This window comes from Melanotaenia boesemani, chromosome 14 (genome assembly GCF_017639745.1).
Source record: "Melanotaenia boesemani isolate fMelBoe1 chromosome 14, fMelBoe1.pri, whole genome shotgun sequence".
NCBI lineage: Eukaryota > Metazoa > Chordata > Actinopteri > Atheriniformes > Melanotaeniidae > Melanotaenia > Melanotaenia boesemani.
This window is the reverse complement of record NC_055695.1, coordinates 19,573,559-19,592,385: the sequence shown is the minus strand read 5'-3', so window position 1 is coordinate 19,592,385 and position 18,827 is coordinate 19,573,559. Positions and strand designations below refer to the sequence as shown.

Below are 18,827 nucleotides of genomic sequence, written 5' to 3'. Positions count from 1 at the left end.
GCATGTGTGAGAGGTAGAGGGTGTCATAGCTGGTGGACAGACTTGGAGGCTCCAGGAAGGAATGAGCCTCATTATAAAGGCTTGATCCTCCAGCCAGTCCTGCACGATGCTTCTGCCAACCCTCACAGTCCGTTGGGATTGGGTACAGGAGGTGGTGCCTAGGAGTGCTGCTACCACACATTGCCCCCATGCTTGGACCCAAACCAATTGCTGTACATTCAGGTTCTCCAGGGCCACTAGATAGCCCCACAGCATTGTGGTCATCTGTCAGAGACTGAGAGCTGACCGAACAAGAGCCCAGTTCCAGCATGGTGGGAAAGCTGCCCAGAGTCTCAGCATAGTGCTGCAGGAAGCAAAGAGCACAGAGATTAGATGGGATCCAGCAAAGAAACAGTGACACACACATATTGTAATATCAATATGTCATGTTCCTAAACTCACAGACATAAAAGCATCATTTTCCTTGATCATCATGTTTTCATCATGCACCAGACTGTATGATGAGCTATGAAAGATGTAGCTTGTCTTTGACAATAAATAAAAGTCACACAGAAAGGAACAAACAACAAAGTCTTAATGATTAATCTAGTCAGTGTAATAGCAGAGGCTGCACAGACATGCTACAAAACAGAAAAGCAATTAAAAAGTTATTGTTTTTCCTCATTATACTTTCTGTCCCAGGAGTTTTAGTCTGTGCTTACAGTGTTGTTTTACCTTGGCTATGTTCTACAGAGCACTTAGAGCTGTTGCCTCATTCACCCATTCATAAACCTGTCTCTCACACAGCCTGCCGAAGGACATCACAAGAAGTAGAGGGGCCAGGAATCAAACAGCCTACACTGTAATTAGTGGTTTACCTATAAAGTCATTGCACAATGGACAGATCAATTTAGTTATACGAGTTGTAAATAACAGAGTATGACGATGAAGTAGAAACTGTCTTTTATCTAACAGAGGCAGCAGCTTTGTGTAACAACCATAGAACAGAGCCTGCTGATCCTCAAGCACTCTTTGCTTGACTGATCAGTCAAAAACCAGAGGACATCGTCTGTGTAACTACAAATATGTTCAGTTAACTCTCATTGGCAATTTGCCAATGTTGTTAGCTCTCCTTCTCCTCAGTCAGTTTAAAATATCACCAATCCTCTAAGCATCAGAACCAATTAGATGAGCTGTGGCACAGCACTGTAAAACAAGTTATCATATAACACTGCCACAGTTGTGTTTAATGGCCCAATTAGGAAGAAGGTAAAAAGAATGAGGGCCAGTCCTTTGTCGAGCTATCTTGATTTATGTGATAAGAACAACGAAGACTACTCTGGTTTGATTTTCTGGTAAACAATCATACACATGATACATTTAATTTCTAAATGTGCTGCTAAAAACCATCTATTGCTGCAGCTCTTGCGGGAGCACTTTTAGTTAGCTGAAAGATAGATCTTTGATTTTACAGTCCCTCAGAGAGAAAAGGTTCTAAATAATATGTATGACAAAGATATTGCACAGAAAAAAACAAGACACAGCCATGCTCAAAGCTGATAGGATGCCAAAGCATGCTATTTAACTACCCTGCATATAAACTTAAGACCCATCTGTCTGCTTTAACAGTCATTCCTTTGACTGATGTCATTAAATTAACAGACTGTTCTGAATGAGACACAAACAATCTCTTGAACTGATGATGATGACATGACTTTAATGTTCACATCTTCAACTTCCAGAAGTCCCAGTTCTCCTGTTTGGTTTCCTAATATCTAATTTCTCATCTCACCAGAAGCTTCAGGGTGCGAACCACCACAACTTAAGCTTAATATAAGTATTTAATGATTTTTTTTTATTATTAATTTGCAACAATTTAAATGGTTGAATTCATGAGAAAGGATAAGATATAATTTCATTTGATAGCAAATAAATAAATAAAAAATGATGCAAAAATTTCATCAATGAATAATTAAACATTAATCTTCTCATTAGGCAAAGATGACTGGCTCCACACATAGATGTAACTAAAGTGGGTAACTGGTGACATAGCTAAAAGCTCACATGGTTTACCATGTTTACTCTCACTTGTATGTAGTTTGGATTTACTACTGTTAGTTAGCACATCTATCAGCTTTGAAAAAAAAGGTAGTAACATATCAGTATTACATGTACATATTAACAGAATTGTAGCATTTGGAAACAAACTATAAGATGGTCACATTTTGAGGTTTTAGATTGGAGGATATTTTCCTAATTAGTAACCAGTTTGATAAAAAAAAAAAAGAGAAAATCTAATATTATATAATAATCTAAATCTAATTTTATTATAACAGGATTACTTCAAAATCTATTTTTCAATGTGTTAAACCTTTACAGTTGGTCACATCAAACTGGCATGTCAGCCTTTTTACCTAAGAATAAAAGAGAGAGGAAAAAGAAATGCCTATTACAAATGCACTATTTGGATACAACATCATGTAGGATGCCTTTTCCTTTGTGTAGGATCTTGTTTTTCTCTATTTTCATCCAAGAACACATTAAATCCTTTACTGTAGTAATACAAGAGGAACAATCACTCAAAATGTTTGTTTAGATTAGAAAAAAAGGAAAAGAGAGTAAATTGCCCTGGAAGCACACAAACACACATGAATGTTTATATGAATCACCAGTAAGAAAATCGGCCTTACAAAAGCATTTTTTCCTTATGCACCAGTCTGCATTCTTTTTTGGTTTAATGTGGTAATAAAAACATTATCAGTTCATCTTTGACTATGTCTGTAGTTGATATGCAGGTTATAGTTTCTTGTTATTATTGCCCAACGTTGCAGGTTACTTGTTGAACATTTAGATGAAACAATGTGTCATTGCTAGACAGATGAAGACTCCTGCTGTATGTAGATATGTCCAATACCACGAAGAATTGGTTAAAAAAATAATGATGGGAATCATTTAAAAATTGTCTGGAAATGTCACATTCTCTCCATTACAAGCCATTTAAAGTTAAATTACTCTACTTGAGGATCTTCCTGATTTGCTCTACCTGATCAGACATCCAGTGACTGTAAATCAGTTCTTAATGCCAATATTTACAGCTTCTTTTTATAAGACAAAAAAAAAGCAATCAGTGGTGTTTTTACTTTTCTGACTAACCATGCCATAACATTTGACATGTTGAATTACCTGCTGACTGAAAGGATAATGGTGGGTGTGTACTAATAATGACAAAGCTGCTGCTCTTAAAACCACAGTAACGGGCCAAAAGCAAAGTGGTTTTTATGCAAACGCATTGAGCTTCCAACAGAGACAGAAAACAGTAGGTGCCACAAACTTCACAAAATCACTCTGTACACCCTGAATGGGTCACCAATTCATCACAGGCCAAAGAATCACACAGATAAAATTATACAGAATTTTTTTCCTCTACAATTTTCTATTGTGTACTTCCTGGCAGGTGGATATCTATCTGGAAAAATTTCAGTGGGACTCTCATTGATGTGTTGCTTATTGAATCCATTTGCAAATTATGTTTTCAACTAACTGAACACAGTGAGCTGATATATGATGGCTGAGTTCAGACAGATAAATCTGATATTCCAGAAAAGTTCCTGCCACAAGAACACAAAAACACAAAAGCTAAATGGGAGGTGTCACAATCATGATGAATGATCGACATTAAAGCAAGCAAAACAAATTAATCAGGCTTGAAAAAGATAGAAAAGATTAATTTTCCCCAAATATTACAAAACTGAAGGAAAGACAAGCCTCCTCAAAAAGATGAGCTCATAAATACAGACACATGCTAGTACATAAGAAGAATATAACAACAAACACTGACTTTAAATTACAAAAGTCAAAGGATTCTTATTCACACCAGAACACATATTATATGTTCCACTATAAATGTTGTATTTTTCTCTAAATAGGCTTTTATAAATCACACTTAATCCTCTTCATATAGCATAACCTTCAAAATATTTGAAATAGTAGTACTAGGTGTCGACCTTATGATTATTGACTCAGCTTGTGAAATGGACAATAAGATAAGAGGTTGAGTAAAGGTAAAGTAAACTGTATTGTCCCTATGGTGCAATTCTTTCTGCAGATGACTGTCAATAATAAATAAATGCACATAGATTCACAAAACACATATAACAGTATACAAGATAAACTACATAACAAGTTGTTCAGCAAGGCAGTGAAAGTAGAGACAAATGAGTCTTTGAGTTTGTTTGTCTTGTATCTGCAGCCAGATGGAAGCAGTCTGTACTCACTGCACGGCGGGTGGGAAGACCGGGACAAACTCAATTCCCGATGAGATTTTTGATGTGTTTTTTTTCCTCTTTTTTTGTATTAAGTTCACATTTAGTGTAGAACATTTTGAAAAAATATTCTTTGTCATGTCAGGGTTATTTATTTTAAACTGGTTAGTTTAGATAACTTGGTTCTGATCAAGGTGTTAAATCCTGACTTCCAGCATCTCCAAAGCATACTAATTAGTACTATTAGCTGCCCCATAATACTATAAGAATACATTTTATATCTCATTTGAGTTTTTAAGTTTTTAAGTGAGTTTTTATTTAAAAGTAGCCCAAATCATGATGCAAATTTAAGGTAGTAAACAACAGCTGTCTTAGTATGTTCTATATCAGAAACGCAGAAGTAAGAATACGACAAAAAAGCAGGAATGGTGAGAAAACGTGTGATATCACACAGAAGGCTGAAATGTATTAAACTTTTATGTCTAACTCTGTGCTCTACCACTATCAGGGCTGTTATTACAAATACATTACCACCAGCTCACAACCATAAAGCTTTAAAAACTACCCATGCTGCAATCCAGTCAGACATTAAGGCTCAGTTGCTTGCCTCGTCACTCTTCTGTGGTTGCTTCTCATAACCATTCAGCCAACAGGGTTAACTGTGGTTTCTTCTAATTTTCCTCATTAGCTTTTAAGAGGTTGGTTGTTCATTAGCTTCAGCCACATTCTGAGCTTTCACAGCCATTATCTGAAGCTGCTTATAAACACTAAATGCACAGCTTTGTAGTGACTTCTCAGTCATTTATAGGATCAGATGAAAAACAATACACACACCCAGAAAAAAGAGGATTTGTTCACTAAGCTTGAATCACATGATCACAGGGGCCAAATTGTTTTTCATGCTTTTTGCTGGATAGCCAGGTGTTTACAAAGTTGATAATGAGGAGTGAAGGAGAGGCTGAGGCAGGCACGGCACCTCTTCACACCTGCTGCCCCTAACAGCCCACACAACTGCCTAATTGCACACCATACTTCAACCTGGATGTCAACTTGGTGAGTGGCCAAACATGTGTCATGAGGTGTTTTGTCACCTGCAGCTAATGGATAATGTGTTTGAAGGAAAGTCAGGTGTAAAATTGGAGCCAGCTGAAAATAACCACCTAAAGTCTGGAGATCTAGCAGTAGTGTCAGAAAACTATAAGGGTAGCTTTAAGGACAAAAAATGGAGGAGTCAAGAAAATACGTGTCATGCCAGTCACCTGCAATCATAAAAATGTGGCCTGGGTATGACTATGAGGTTCATGTTGATTTTTTTCTCATTTGCCTAGTTTTATTATTTGTACCGAGTCATGGGACTAAATTGTATTTCCACCTGCTCAACAGATGCCCATCTGCAGCATTAGCAGCCTTAGTGCCAAAACTTAACCCCAGATCTGTTCGTTCAACCAGATCAGTAACAAATGGACTTTCTCTCTTAACCCATAAGAGCCCGACGTGACATATATGTTACATACAGTTTCTGAGACATTTTGCTTCAATCCATGGTTTAAACTTTGCTCAAAATTTTGTTGAACACAATCCGATACTTGTCTTCTGTCTCCTAATAGATACCCAGAAGCAGAAAACCACATTATAATATTTTTAATGCATCACATGTTAATAAATGGTAGATATCCCTCCCAAAAAAATGTAAATTTTTTTTGTTACATTTTGTTAAAGGGCCAAATAAAGACCTCATATTAAAAAATTTTGACATTTCTTGCCATTTTTTCATGGGTCGGGCCTTAATGGGTTAAGGAACTGTTGTGGACTTTTATGTGCTGACTAAAGCCTGGAACAACATTCCACATCACATCAGGACAAGACGTTTTTGCTGATTCATGCTTGATTGTTTGTAATCCTTTCCTGCATAAAATAAATAAATATATTTACCTAATTATAATTCTTAATGAATGAATTGTACTTATATAGCACTTTTCCAGCCATGTTCACTACTCAAAGCACTTTACAATGCATGTCACATTCACCTATTCACACATCAGGAGGCAACGTGGGGTTCAGTGTCTTGCCCAAAGACACTTTGGCACAGAGTCAGAGGACGCTTGGAATTGATCCACCGACTTGCCAGTTGGTGGGCAACTACTTTTCCCCCTGAGCTACAGCCGCCTCATAATAATATAAGAATACTGTTCTAAGATGGGAGGATAAGATTTAAAAGGTTCTAATTAACTGAGAGACACACCTCTATATGTGTTTAAGAACTTCAGGTATTATCAGCACAATATAGCAGAAACAGAAGGAATACAACAATATTGTGCACTCTGACTCAGCTCTGTCAAAGGAACATTTTTTTTTCAATCATTTTCATTTGTAGTGCATAGTGTTTGACATTCTGCAGCTTTGTTTGCTTTGTTCAAACAGAAGAGCAAAGACAAACTGAACTAAACAGACAGCTCATCAAAGAGTAACAAACACTGACTCATTCTGTTGTAACTACAGGACATACAGAAGGCTCCATGAAAGTGTATGTAGTTGAGAGGGCTAATTTTCTGTAGCACAGCTTGCCCTTTATCTTAAACAATTACTCATTGTAAAATACAGTCACTCCAAAGTACTGCTTTGTGTTATATAGACTGCGTTAGGCGATGCCAACATCTACATATGAAATTTACAGCTTTCAATAACACTCTGTGGTGCATTTCACTAAGGAGAAGCAGAATATGCAAATGTGTGAGAAATAATGGTTCAAATGTACCTTTTAAAATATTATGAAGATGTGCAGCTGCTTGGCACTTTAAGTTTTCCTTTTGAGTCTGACAAGAGGTACAAAAGCAACAAGTAGTCTAAACTAGCAAAATGTTGCCACTGCCCCATAGAAGAGGTCTGTTCCACCCACAGATACATCCCTCCACTTCTGCTGTTGTTATCGATGGACAGACTAATTAATAAACAAACAGATAATTTGCATATATCATATTAATAGCTTTGTATGGTCTTCTCATTCATTGCTTAAATGGGCCTTAAAGTTTGTTTACCATTATTTTGCTCATATACATGACGCAGAGCTCTATACTTTTCATTTAGATATTTCTATTTGACGCTCACTGCTCTTTGTGTACAGAATGGTGATGTGCTTTCCATACATTTCTTCTTTCTATATGATGTGATTATACTTTTATTTCCTGTTTCTTTTCGGTATCATGCCGCTCTATTATTTTGCAACAGTAACAACCCTGTTTTCCTGCAGCCTTCATTAAATTTTCATACTAGCATTATGTAAGTATTGTGCCATAAACACAGAGCGGCCATGAGTTTGAATAGATCAAAGCATTTGACAGTGAACTTAACTCACTTTGTGGATTTTAGATCAGTTTAAATGTAAGATTTTTATTTTGTAGAGAGCAAGCAGTCTTTAGGTTTTAATCAGACCTAATACTGAAACAAATTATGTCATTTATATGGTATTTATGTGTTTGATACATTCCAAAAACTACACAGGACTCAGTTCTGATTGCAGCATACATACCATGATATGTAGCCATACTGGTAATGGCATCATAATGTTAGACACAGCAAATACAATCACCACACAGGCCACGGGTCCAATCATCAGGCGGTAAAGTGACTTTATAAGGAAGGGCTGGAAGGTGATGCGTTTCCTCTGATACAAATTTTAGAAGTTGTGACCTGCTTGCTATGTTTATTTAAAAATGCTAAATAACACATGTCAAGTAAGCAGGGTAAAAACCACTCAGATTCTGAAATGTGTCATAATATTTTAAATACGAAATTATCTTGTGTTCAATGTTCAAAAAGAGTTTAAATAATGTTTACATGCCTGGTGAACTGGGAAACCAAAGAAGATTTTACATCAACCTCAAATGTATGGAATCACTGTCACCTTGGCAATCATGCTGTGTCTGCGTGGGACAATACTTGTGCTGCAGGGAGTTTTAACTATAAAATGACTGCCAACACCACAAGAGCTAAACTATACTTTACAACTTACAGCACACAGCTTGTGTTCCACTGTGAGACATGTCTGTGTTTAGCTATTGATGAAATGAGGAAACAGTGTGTGTTAGAATCTGACCAGCAAATTTGTTCAACGTGTTTGAGTTGCAGGATTTCTGTCTGACAAGTCAACAATAACTCTATGTTGGAGGGAAGCTTTGACATGATCAAGTGTTTAATTGGAAAAGACAAAACAGAACAGAAGCACTGTGAGGCACTTTATTTCTCATAAAGTACAGTAGAGCTACTACTTTTCTACAACATCTTGTGCCAAGGCAAAGTTAAAAAAAAAAAAAAAAAAAAAAAGCAAATAAAAGCTTCACCTCTTTCCTCTGTCTTTAACTTTTTGGGAAGCCCTACCAGACCATCTGTATAAACTGCTTCGGTGGACATAACTGAATCTAAAGTGCAAAGTTACATTTAATTAAAAGGCTTGTATTAAGATCCATAGAGCTCATCGTTCTATTTATATAGTAAATGAAACAATCTATTATGCATGCACATTACTGTCTACACTCAGTTGTCTACAGGAACATATTTTTCCAAATGATAGAAGGTTTTTGTGTCTCTGGTCTATACTGATCTTTATAGCCAATAGAATGTAAAGAAAATCTCAGACATTTGAAACTGACCCATTTTATCATTTCATTGAAAATATTAGGTCATTTTGAATTTGATGGCATTAATACATCTGAAAAATGTTTGAACGTGGTAATATTTACCATTGTGTAGAAATGTTGGGCTTGTGAAATTTGCAAATTTTCTATTTTCTTTACATTTTACACAGTGACCCATTTTTTGGGAATTAGGGTTGTAGCTGTTTTTTTTTTTTTTTGCATGTGTGTGAGTGTGTGTGTATGTGTGTGTGTGAGATTTGATATAAATGGAAATAATTATGTTAAATCAGTATGTGGTATCGTCTGATATTTGTAGCTGGCTACTGAATCAAACTGCATCAAAATTGTATAATGGAAGAATTTGTGATATCGGCAAACATCTCATTGTTAGCCATTGAATCCAAATAGTATTGTATCATGATAAAATATGTGATTTACACCCCTATAAGCCAGCTCCTTATGTTGTCTGAATGACATGTCATACCAGTATAGCTAAAGAAAGCAAGGCAGGAAAATATACAAAGAAATGGGAGCACGACTACAAGTGTTTGATCATACAACCAGGAGACAGAACCTGATACAGCAGAATCATAAGATGTTTATCATTTCTAGTGGTTCTTTTTCAGTATATGGACTTCATGTGTGAACTGGTTAATATTTTATGAAATATTTTGAATTTCAATGGAACTTGAGGTCTGATAATTTCACTTCACTGACAAAACCATTTCCCCACTATCTATCAAATTGTGGAAAATCTATGACCACAGTATTAAAAAATAATGCCATAACAATAACAAATGAGAATGCAAACACTATACTGTTAAAGGACACTGATGGTAAGACTACAAAAGATGTGATTAATCACAATTTTTATGCAAATGTAACTGCAGCAGGTGGTCAAACTAACACTAAGCATGGTCTCCTGAAGAATGAGTTTAACCGATTTAATGACGCACTAATTTATACACCACCAATACCAATTTACACTCTTGCCAAGGAGAGCACTGTTATTTAGTCTGGCCGATCTGAGTACTCTACAAGAAAAGATTAATAAAACAGGGGGAAAAAAGGCACTTAGAGTAGTAAGTGGCAAGTGTTGGGAGGATTAAATAATTAACAAGACAGACCAGAGAAGGTAAATTGATCCAAGCAAAGGCTCATTTGCTCTCCTTCACTAAAAAAAAATCATTTGACTAATTCAAGGAAAAGCTAGTCACTGCTCTTATTGGACTTTTGTGCAGAAACTGATGAATGACAACAATCTTAGTGTTCCAATTCAGAAGGAAAGAGAGCTGTGAAGTGATGAAGTCATCTGGCAACACAGTGTTAGCCTCCAGCAACTTGTCATCTAAAACACAAACACTGATTATTCATACTGCCTCCTCCTTTATTGTCAAACTCCCATGACTTGAGAAAATAGATTGATGGGTTGTTATGATGGATTAGTTTATCTCAATATAGGTTTTAATGTGAGTTGAAAGATGACATTAAAAAAAAATTGGCTAAAGTCCCCATTCATATGAGTGAAAGGGAACAGGCACACACCTAAGATAATTGGTGGACGATACAAGATAATCCAAACATTTTATCACCTAAAACCTCATCAACAACTTGTCAGCTTCCTTTCTATTCACTGCAGTAAATGTCTTTAATTAATTCCTCCCTTCTTGAGGTAGTGATGGCTGCCTTCCCTGGGCTCTGAGGCTTAGCTGAAGTGATTTCCCACTCTAAAAATTTGTCATTATCTAATCAGGTCAACATATAATATGATTGACTACTGCTTCCAGATGCCTATGCTGTCAAATCTGAGTATAGTTCAGTAACTAAAATAGAGATTTAGTGAAAGTCAGAGGAGAGATTTATAAGAGTTTTTTTCTAAATAATAATAATTATGAATGCAGGGAAAGACATGAATCAATAATCAACAATGAAAAGAACAAAGCAAAAAAGGTTGCATACATATATATTTAACAGAGGAGAGTTAATCATTTATCATTGTGCTATAAAAATATATTTTTGAAAAATGTAACGTAAAACTACATGTTAATTTTAGTTCTTTGAAAGCTTAACAACATTGCCCTCATTAGTAAAACATGGTCATGGCTTTCTGGCCAAAAACATGACACTACTTCTGCCAGAAAAAATATGTTTTAGTTGTCGTGGTAGGCTTAATACAGTCGCAAAACTGCTGAAAATTGCAACTAACACGTTTTACAATATAAACGCAGCGTTTCTTACCTAAAAAGAAAGGACTTATTTCCATTTCGTTCTCCTTTTCACAGAAAAAAAATGAGGCAGAAGATGCGACCACGTCCGCCGTGTTATCCCCCTGCCAGCCCTAGAGAGAGGGAGAGAAAAGGAGGGAAGGGTGGAGGAGAGAGGAGGCTGTGGCAGGTTATTTGCCAGGAGGAGTCGGAGGAATTGGAGCAGTTGTTTGTTACCGCACCTTAGACCCAGCCTATATCTTAAAATGAATCCAGACGCATGTATGGCACAACTTTGTAGGCCTATAAATAACAATGAGAATGTCATTAAATTAGGTTTGAAGTTTTGTTTTGTTTTATTGTTTGTTTCTCTATTTAATTTGATTGGCTAGAAACTTAAATCTCTAACGTCACAAGTTGCTTACTTGTTGCCTTTTGCGTGACTTAACAAGAAGCCATAACCTAGAAACCTGAGTGTACGTGTGTGTAAGTCTGTGTCGTAACGGTTCACTACCGTTTATGACTCACCTGTGAACAATGACCGCACTTACTATTACCAAACTATTTCCCCATTTTTACAATGTGCACATTTGTTTCCACCGAAACAAATAAAAATAACAACCCATTCCATTTTCTTTTTAATGTGTTGTAATGTTAAGTGACTTGAATTATTTGTAGTCTATCAATTTTCTTAAATAAAAGGAGAATTCAAAATTATATGCAGGTCCGTTTGTGTGCACAATGTTGTGAATTTCTACGTAATACAAACTTTGGCCACAAGGGGGCAGTAAATGCAAAAGAGTGACAAGAATTAGTCAATTTTGCAAGGAGCAGGGTGTTAAAATTTACATGTGCAAAGTTTGCCTTATGATGTAGCTGGAGTGGTTTTTAACAGTTATACTTTGCACATTCGTTTGGGGTCACCCTCCCTACATAAACAACCTCTGTGGGCCCCTGCTGCGTTTAGTGCATTAACTGAGTGAACAAACACACACATAAGATTGCTTATTGGAAGTATAAATACTCATTTACCCTATGTGTGAGCTTTCTTCTTTTAAGAATGACATAGTAGTCACTCTTTTAACTAAACATAAAATTCAGTTACAATTTGGAAGTTTAAGTTTCAGAAAAGTTGCAATGTTTGGGTGCAAAATTGTGACAGTAGAAGAACGGGCATTTCCATATAAAATAAAGAAATAAAGAATAAAGATAAAGAAAGGATAAAGAAATCTGAGACTGTGGGTCTGTTGACTGTAAAACACTACACTTCGGTTGTTTTTTAAAATCTGTTACATGAATCCATTTGATATTATTTGTCAGGATTAGGATTCGAATTAAATTTTATTGGGATCAGACAAAGAAATATATGCCTTGATTTACCTACTATATGATGACTTAATAGTAGCAAAAAAAAAAGAAACAAGACGTGAAGCAAAAACACCAGAAAAACTGCTTATGTTTCTTTTAGAACTTTCTCTTCTCAGAGCCTCATTTTGTTGATACCAACGTAATTGAAATTGTTTGTGCTTTTAATGGAAGAGCAATGTCTTGCATGAGGTCCTTTACTAAAAGAAATGTTCATGAATGAAAAGGTGAGGCTATATCTTTAATACAGTTTTTTGTCCTTTTATGACAATGTCATCTTATCCAATCTAATGGGGAATATAAAAAAAGTGTCTTCATTTTGCAATGAAACCCATAACAATGAATTTCATGACTACATCCATATTTGCATGTTGCATAATTTTTAACTCTGATTTTTAAGTAATATAAAGTATGAAAATATATTACTTGTCATGCACGGAATTATATTGTTAGAAAAATAACTGTCTAGCCATTTGTTTTCAGTAACTGACTACATTTAAATGGGTAGAATAGAAAACTGTATATATCCACAATGGAAAAAAAATGCATTTACAGTGAAAAAAATTATATACTCAAAATGATATAAATACATAATTAAAATATTAAAATTGAATACTTTTTTAACCCTTTAATTTCCTTATTGAGTCTCAGTCTATCGTACTAAAGTAATTTATTTTCAGTTCAATCTACAAATTACAAAATGTGTTACTGTCATTGTTTATGATTTTAATGTTTTTCTTATTGCTTGGTTAGACGCGGAGGTCAGTTTTCATCCTTGTATGACGTACTCCAACTCTCGCGATATTCCAGTCTTGGTTACCTAGCCGTCCTGGAGACTAGTTTCATCTCCGAGAAACATCAACATTGTAACCCGGGAAAGGCGGCTTCATAGGCGGGTAGCGGCATTTCTTTGAAGGGAATCATATAACTAAGCTTGATATATGGTTGCTCGAATAAGCACTGAAATAATGGGTGCATGTTCCCGGAAAAAGTTGATAGTTTAGTTGGTTCAACTACTGGCTAACATTGGTTTGCTAGCGTTGGCTGGCTAACTACAGCAAACAGATAGCTGAACGAAACTAAAGGAGGAGTCCAGAGAAGTTGGGATTTTCTTATCATGAGGACATCGGCGTGAATGTGGACATCTAAAACCGCTGGCTTGGTTCACTAAAGGTATATGATATTCATCTGAAAGTGTTTCATAGCTAAAACAATGATTTCTCTGCCAGCTAGCATTAGTAAAAACTCTCGACTTGGCGGCTCCGACTATTCCCTGGATCGAAGACATTACGAAATAGTAATGTTGAAGTCAGCTGTTGACGAGTTGCTAACATTTATTTACTGAACAGCGAATAAAAGTCTAAAATGTCAAAGAACAGGTTTACAATTCTGAATTAAAAGACAGTTATCGCCATTAATTTTCAATCGAAACTATATCACCGATCGATTTGCGTTGTTTCATTGCTAGAATGAGTAATTCCTGGCCGCCTTTTAATTTTTTTTATTATTATAATTATAGTCATGTTATCAATTAATTTTTTAACGACTTGTCTCATTAAGTCGGATTTACTCTTCGTTTAGTATCGCTAAAGGTGAATATCTAAACTATAATAGCTGTACTGCATAAATAGTTATAGAAATGTGAAGATCCTGAATAACTATGTCCATTTAGGTTTGTCGGCGTGTTACAGAACAGTTTATAAAAATGAGAACGAGACGCCGTTTATAAAGAAAACTACATAGGGACTTATTTGTAGTTACATCTGCGATGACAGCTGGATGTTCAATAGAAAATGAAAGAAATACAACCGTGACCTAGCACGATTGGGTGACAGCGATTGACATTAAAGTGAAAACAATGTATGCTGATCAGATATTGGACCATTATTTCCTTCTCGTTGGCTCGGGAGCTGTCTGCTGCCTTTGACACAGTAGTGACATTTGTGGTTTGAAGTTACGTTGCACCAATCAATGTCTCCGCATGGGTGTTCTGGTTTTGTTGTAGTTACTCGTGTGGCAGCACTGAGCTACTGCTGTTGAGCAACGTCCCTGTCTGTTAGTAAAGAAGACATTATGCGCCATCTTGGATTTTAGATGTGTTTTTGTGTTGAAACAACGGTCGGTGTGTATGTCGGGAAAAGAGTTTTAATTATATACTCAATGCCGGACTTAGTATTTCCTTCTGATATGCATTTTAAATGGCTCATTTAGGTTGACTAGTTGAAAGTTTAATAGTCTTTTATTGCCCCACTTAACAAGCAATAAATGCCCGAATTGTTTAGGTTGACTTATACATCACTTTTTCAGTAAACAACTCGAGCACAACTCTCTGTTGTTTAAAATTAATAAATTAACTAGAACTGTAATAAACATCTTGTGCAGTTGTCTTCAAACGCCAGAAACATTGTATTTGCCTCTTAAAAAGAAGTTTTTATTCCACAACTGTGCTAAAGGAAGGCAACATCAACTTACTTTGATACTGTAAAGCACAACTACAGTAATAAGTCCTTGTGAAATGACTAAATATACGTACGGATTAAGGCTATATCATTTAAATATATTTGACAAATATTTTAGATTCAGTCTTGTCTAGATTCACATGATTTAAAAAGACAAGACTGGTATCAAGTCTAGAAAATTCACTGTGTGTACCCGCATTGAGCATATAATTAAATTGCCCAGTATGTGGTCACGTGGTAATGGGAGAGGCTCATAAAAACAAAGAAAAAGCTTTCCTTTTTTTGGGCTGTGCCACTTGGTTGGTGTGACTAAAAGGCATGACTTATGCAGAACTACTTTTAACTTAAGTATTTAAATATGAGCACAAACATACACAACAAACTAAGCTGGACTTGCTTCGGGGCTGGTGATATGTTGTCAACACTTTCATTTATTTGTTTGTTTTATTATTCACATTATTATTATTATTATTCTGTTATGGGAATTATTCACTGATCAGGAGAAAACGGTTACACAGTTTCATTGTTGTTTGGATAAGAACAGTTCCCAGGTAGGACCAGGCTTGTGACTCCAGTTACAAGTTGTCAGTAAACATAACTTCATGATGTGTGTTCTAGTAGAACCTGTTTTAAAGGGCTTTAGTGTCATTAATTTGATGATATGTTGGAAAAATATGTTTGTCCAAGAACTAACTGGGCTGTACATCATACTGTAGTTCTTCCTATGTATTTTAACTTGTTAAAATGTAAGGCATTGGCTAAGCCTCTGTTTCAAGAGCTTGTTTTTCTCATGCATCGTCTCATCTCAAAAGGGTGTTGTTCTCTGACGTATTTCATCAGCTGTCTTTTGTTCATTGTTTGTACCTGATTAAAATGATCAGAGTATTTTTTAATGGATAGTTATGTTGCTCTTATTTACAATATACCTAAACTATTTTTTATATTATTTTGTATTGTCTTCAGGTGAATGGGAGAGATGAGGAGCAGCAGGAGGACTGAGACATCTCTTAAAAGTTCCTCCAGACTGCTTAATGATCACAATATTGGAACAGGTGTGTTAACAAAATGAGCTTGGTTTAAGAAAACTCAAAATTTTCCTTATAAAAATTGATTAATTTCAGTGATTAAATTCTTAATTTAAATGGGTTGTTTACCAGCCAAGTCTGTCATACTTTATTCTGAATTGTGGGTTTTCTTTACCCTTTGCCAGAGCTGACAACTGCATGGAAAAGTTTGGCTCAGTCCAAAGCTGCTGTAAGTAAATCTAGAACAATTTCCTGTTCAATTTCAGTTTTTTCAGTCACATTCTCTAAAATTTTCTAATTAATAAAAGCTGTTAATATCTATCTATCTATCTATCTATCTATCTATCTATCTATCTATCTATCTATCTATCTATCTATCTATCTATCTATCTATCTAGAGAAGTAGAAGAAGAAGAAGAAAGAAATAAAATAATTCACTTGCCACTTTCAATTAAAATAAATCACTATATAAATACTGTATGTGGTGGAAAATCTGACACTTATTTTCTTTTTTTTATAGCTGCGGCACATAGAAAACCGTTTAGAAGTGACAGGCGGTTTTCTCGACTCAGTCACTGACTCACCAAAGAAGAAGTCCTCCAGGACATCAGGCTACAGGGGTTAGTTAGTCTAAACTGTAAAACTGACTTCTAAGCAAATCACATCATGACAGATTAAGTTTTTTAAACGATCAGATACTACCATGTTAACTTTTGACCTTTTGCATGTCTAATGTGAAATCTCAGCAGACACCTTTTGAAAACATTTCACTTTCCATCACAGGGGGACAGCAAGCTGATGACCTTGAAAGGTCTTCAAAATCTTGGGGGGAAAGTCAGCAGAGTCCAGTAAAAAGCAGTTCTCGCAGCCCCTTGAGAAATACCACCCACGACAGCAATGTCCGTAAGAACACCAGCGTTGAGTTCAGGGAACCACTGGCCTCGTACAGGTACACCTATACCAATATAAATGCGCGTAATAGTTTGTGATTTTGAGATTTTTATGTTTTATACTTTTAAAGAGTAACATGATTTTACTTTGGAGTCCTATTTGTCTGCCGATATCTTAAGATTTCCAGTATCTTAAATGAAAATCATAGTTTTATATCTGTCGTTTATTTTCCACTGTTTCCATTACACAATATTTTGAATGAGTAGATTTTGTCCCCCTTTGGTAGACTGTGGCCATCCATCAGTTTGTTTCTCTGTAAATTCACTAAGCAGTAAACTAAGAGTAAATCTTGATCTTCTTCTTGATCCCTTGTAATCTGGTATGTACCCAGAGAGGCCACCCCTCCACCACATCCTTTCTCTCAGCTGGAGGCCTACAATCTGCAATCAGTGCCAGGGTCTTCATGCCCATCCTCTCCACCTCACTCAGATCCTCAGTCCAGCCACCTGGTCTACGAGAGAGGAACCAAGGACATACAAACGGACAGGGACTTGGACAGCACACGCTCCTCTGCTCTGGAGAGTACAGAGGTGCGTTATCTCAATGACCAGCCAGCCCTGGATGTCCTGAAGACAGAGGAAAGCAATTTCAAAGCACAACTTGTTATGGATAGCCAGGAGTCAGGCCCATACCTCACTCCCAATGCAGGCTCCTCACACCGACGGGAAAGCACTCCATCCACAAGCCCTGGTTCAGCATCCCAGCGATTAGAGAACCTAAAGCGACATCAGCCAGATGATAAGTTGGAGAAGCTCAAAGAGCGCATTCGAAGACAGAGGCAACATCTAGAAGAGGATGCAGAGAGAGAGAGAGTGCAGGGTCATGTGGAACAGCCCATAGTAGCAACTGTAGAAAGTAATAATCCTGGTTCAAGCACCATGCCCACAGCCAAAGTGCGCAAAGTAACCGCTGCACGCCCTGCGCCTGTATACAAAGGTATTTTGATTTAAGTATACTTTAACTTTCTCATTTCTTTTTTAACTGGGTAGAAATTACCTGTAATGACAGCTTGCTGATTTGAAAGTGCAGATTTGGGATGCATATGTGGAATTAGGATGCCGTAGCTCACAAAACCTTTGGTCCACAGGTTTTAATAGTACTGAGACAAAGATTAGGACTCCTGATGGAAGAGTCTGGAAGGAGGAACAGTTCCATAACCTCAGCAGAGAAATATATAGAGACCTATCACGGCAGTTGGCTGGTAAATATTGGACCTTTATTTTTGTTGAAAGCCAGGGCATTACACATTTGACTTTGTTGTTTTGCTAAGGTTTTTTTTCTTTTAACAAAGTGATTTGGGAACATTTTTGACTTTTATGTTTTTCAAAAATACAAGACTCGGATGTCCTATGTCTGAATATATAGATCATAGAAACTAATGATAACTTAAGATGTGCTTTATGTGCAAGGAACCTAGACTGTCAGATTTGAGAAAATGATTTTAGAGTAAATCTGAAATTTGGGAAACAGATTAAAAAAGTCTAAAGTAAAAATGTAATTTTTGTCATCTGTTTTAAAGTATTTAAAGTATTATGTTTACAAATCAAATTTAGGTGTTTGATTTATTTATTGTTTTCTGTGTTTAGAGAGCACCAGACATCAACAGCAGACAGATCAGAGAGCAGAAAGGTCCAAGGAGAAGAGGTCATCCAAACCAGTCAGGAAGGTTCATAGAGTTGCCCCTGTCTCTGACCTACATTCAAAACCAGGTATAATAATCCTCTTTTATGTGTAAGGGCCAACCCACCCTTTGATCTATTTTTAATTTGTGATGGTATGTGGAACGGTCGGGATCAGGACAGGATTTTGTGACAGACACAAGCTGCAAATCAAGAACCTGATGTTTTTGGTTAGACCGTTCTTCAAATGTGGCTTTGTTAATCATTTGGCTCTGGTGTTTTAGGCCAGCTGGACTTTATTTTCCTTGCCTATGCTTAAAGATCATTCACTT

General features: G+C 36.3%; 1 protein-coding gene across 2 annotated transcripts in view; it reads left to right on the top strand.

Annotated features, from left to right (window-relative positions):
- The first annotated feature begins 13,273 nt into the window (after positions 1 to 13,273).
- cep350 (centrosomal protein 350) overlaps positions 13,274 to 18,827 on the top strand; it is a 32,523-nt gene continuing 26,969 nt past the window's right edge. For both annotated transcript variants that reach the window (XM_042005667.1, XM_042005666.1), the window contains exons 1-8: positions 13,274 to 13,614; positions 15,864 to 15,952; positions 16,111 to 16,154; positions 16,446 to 16,545; positions 16,709 to 16,874; positions 17,208 to 17,812; positions 17,964 to 18,077; positions 18,463 to 18,585. In XM_042005667.1, the coding sequence (XP_041861601.1) occupies positions 15,868 to 15,952; positions 16,111 to 16,154; positions 16,446 to 16,545; positions 16,709 to 16,874; positions 17,208 to 17,812; positions 17,964 to 18,077; positions 18,463 to 18,585 (1,237 nt within the window). In that variant the 5' untranslated portion in view covers positions 13,274 to 13,614; positions 15,864 to 15,867. The remainder of the gene's footprint in view (positions 13,615 to 15,863; positions 15,953 to 16,110; positions 16,155 to 16,445; positions 16,546 to 16,708; positions 16,875 to 17,207; positions 17,813 to 17,963; positions 18,078 to 18,462; positions 18,586 to 18,827) is intronic.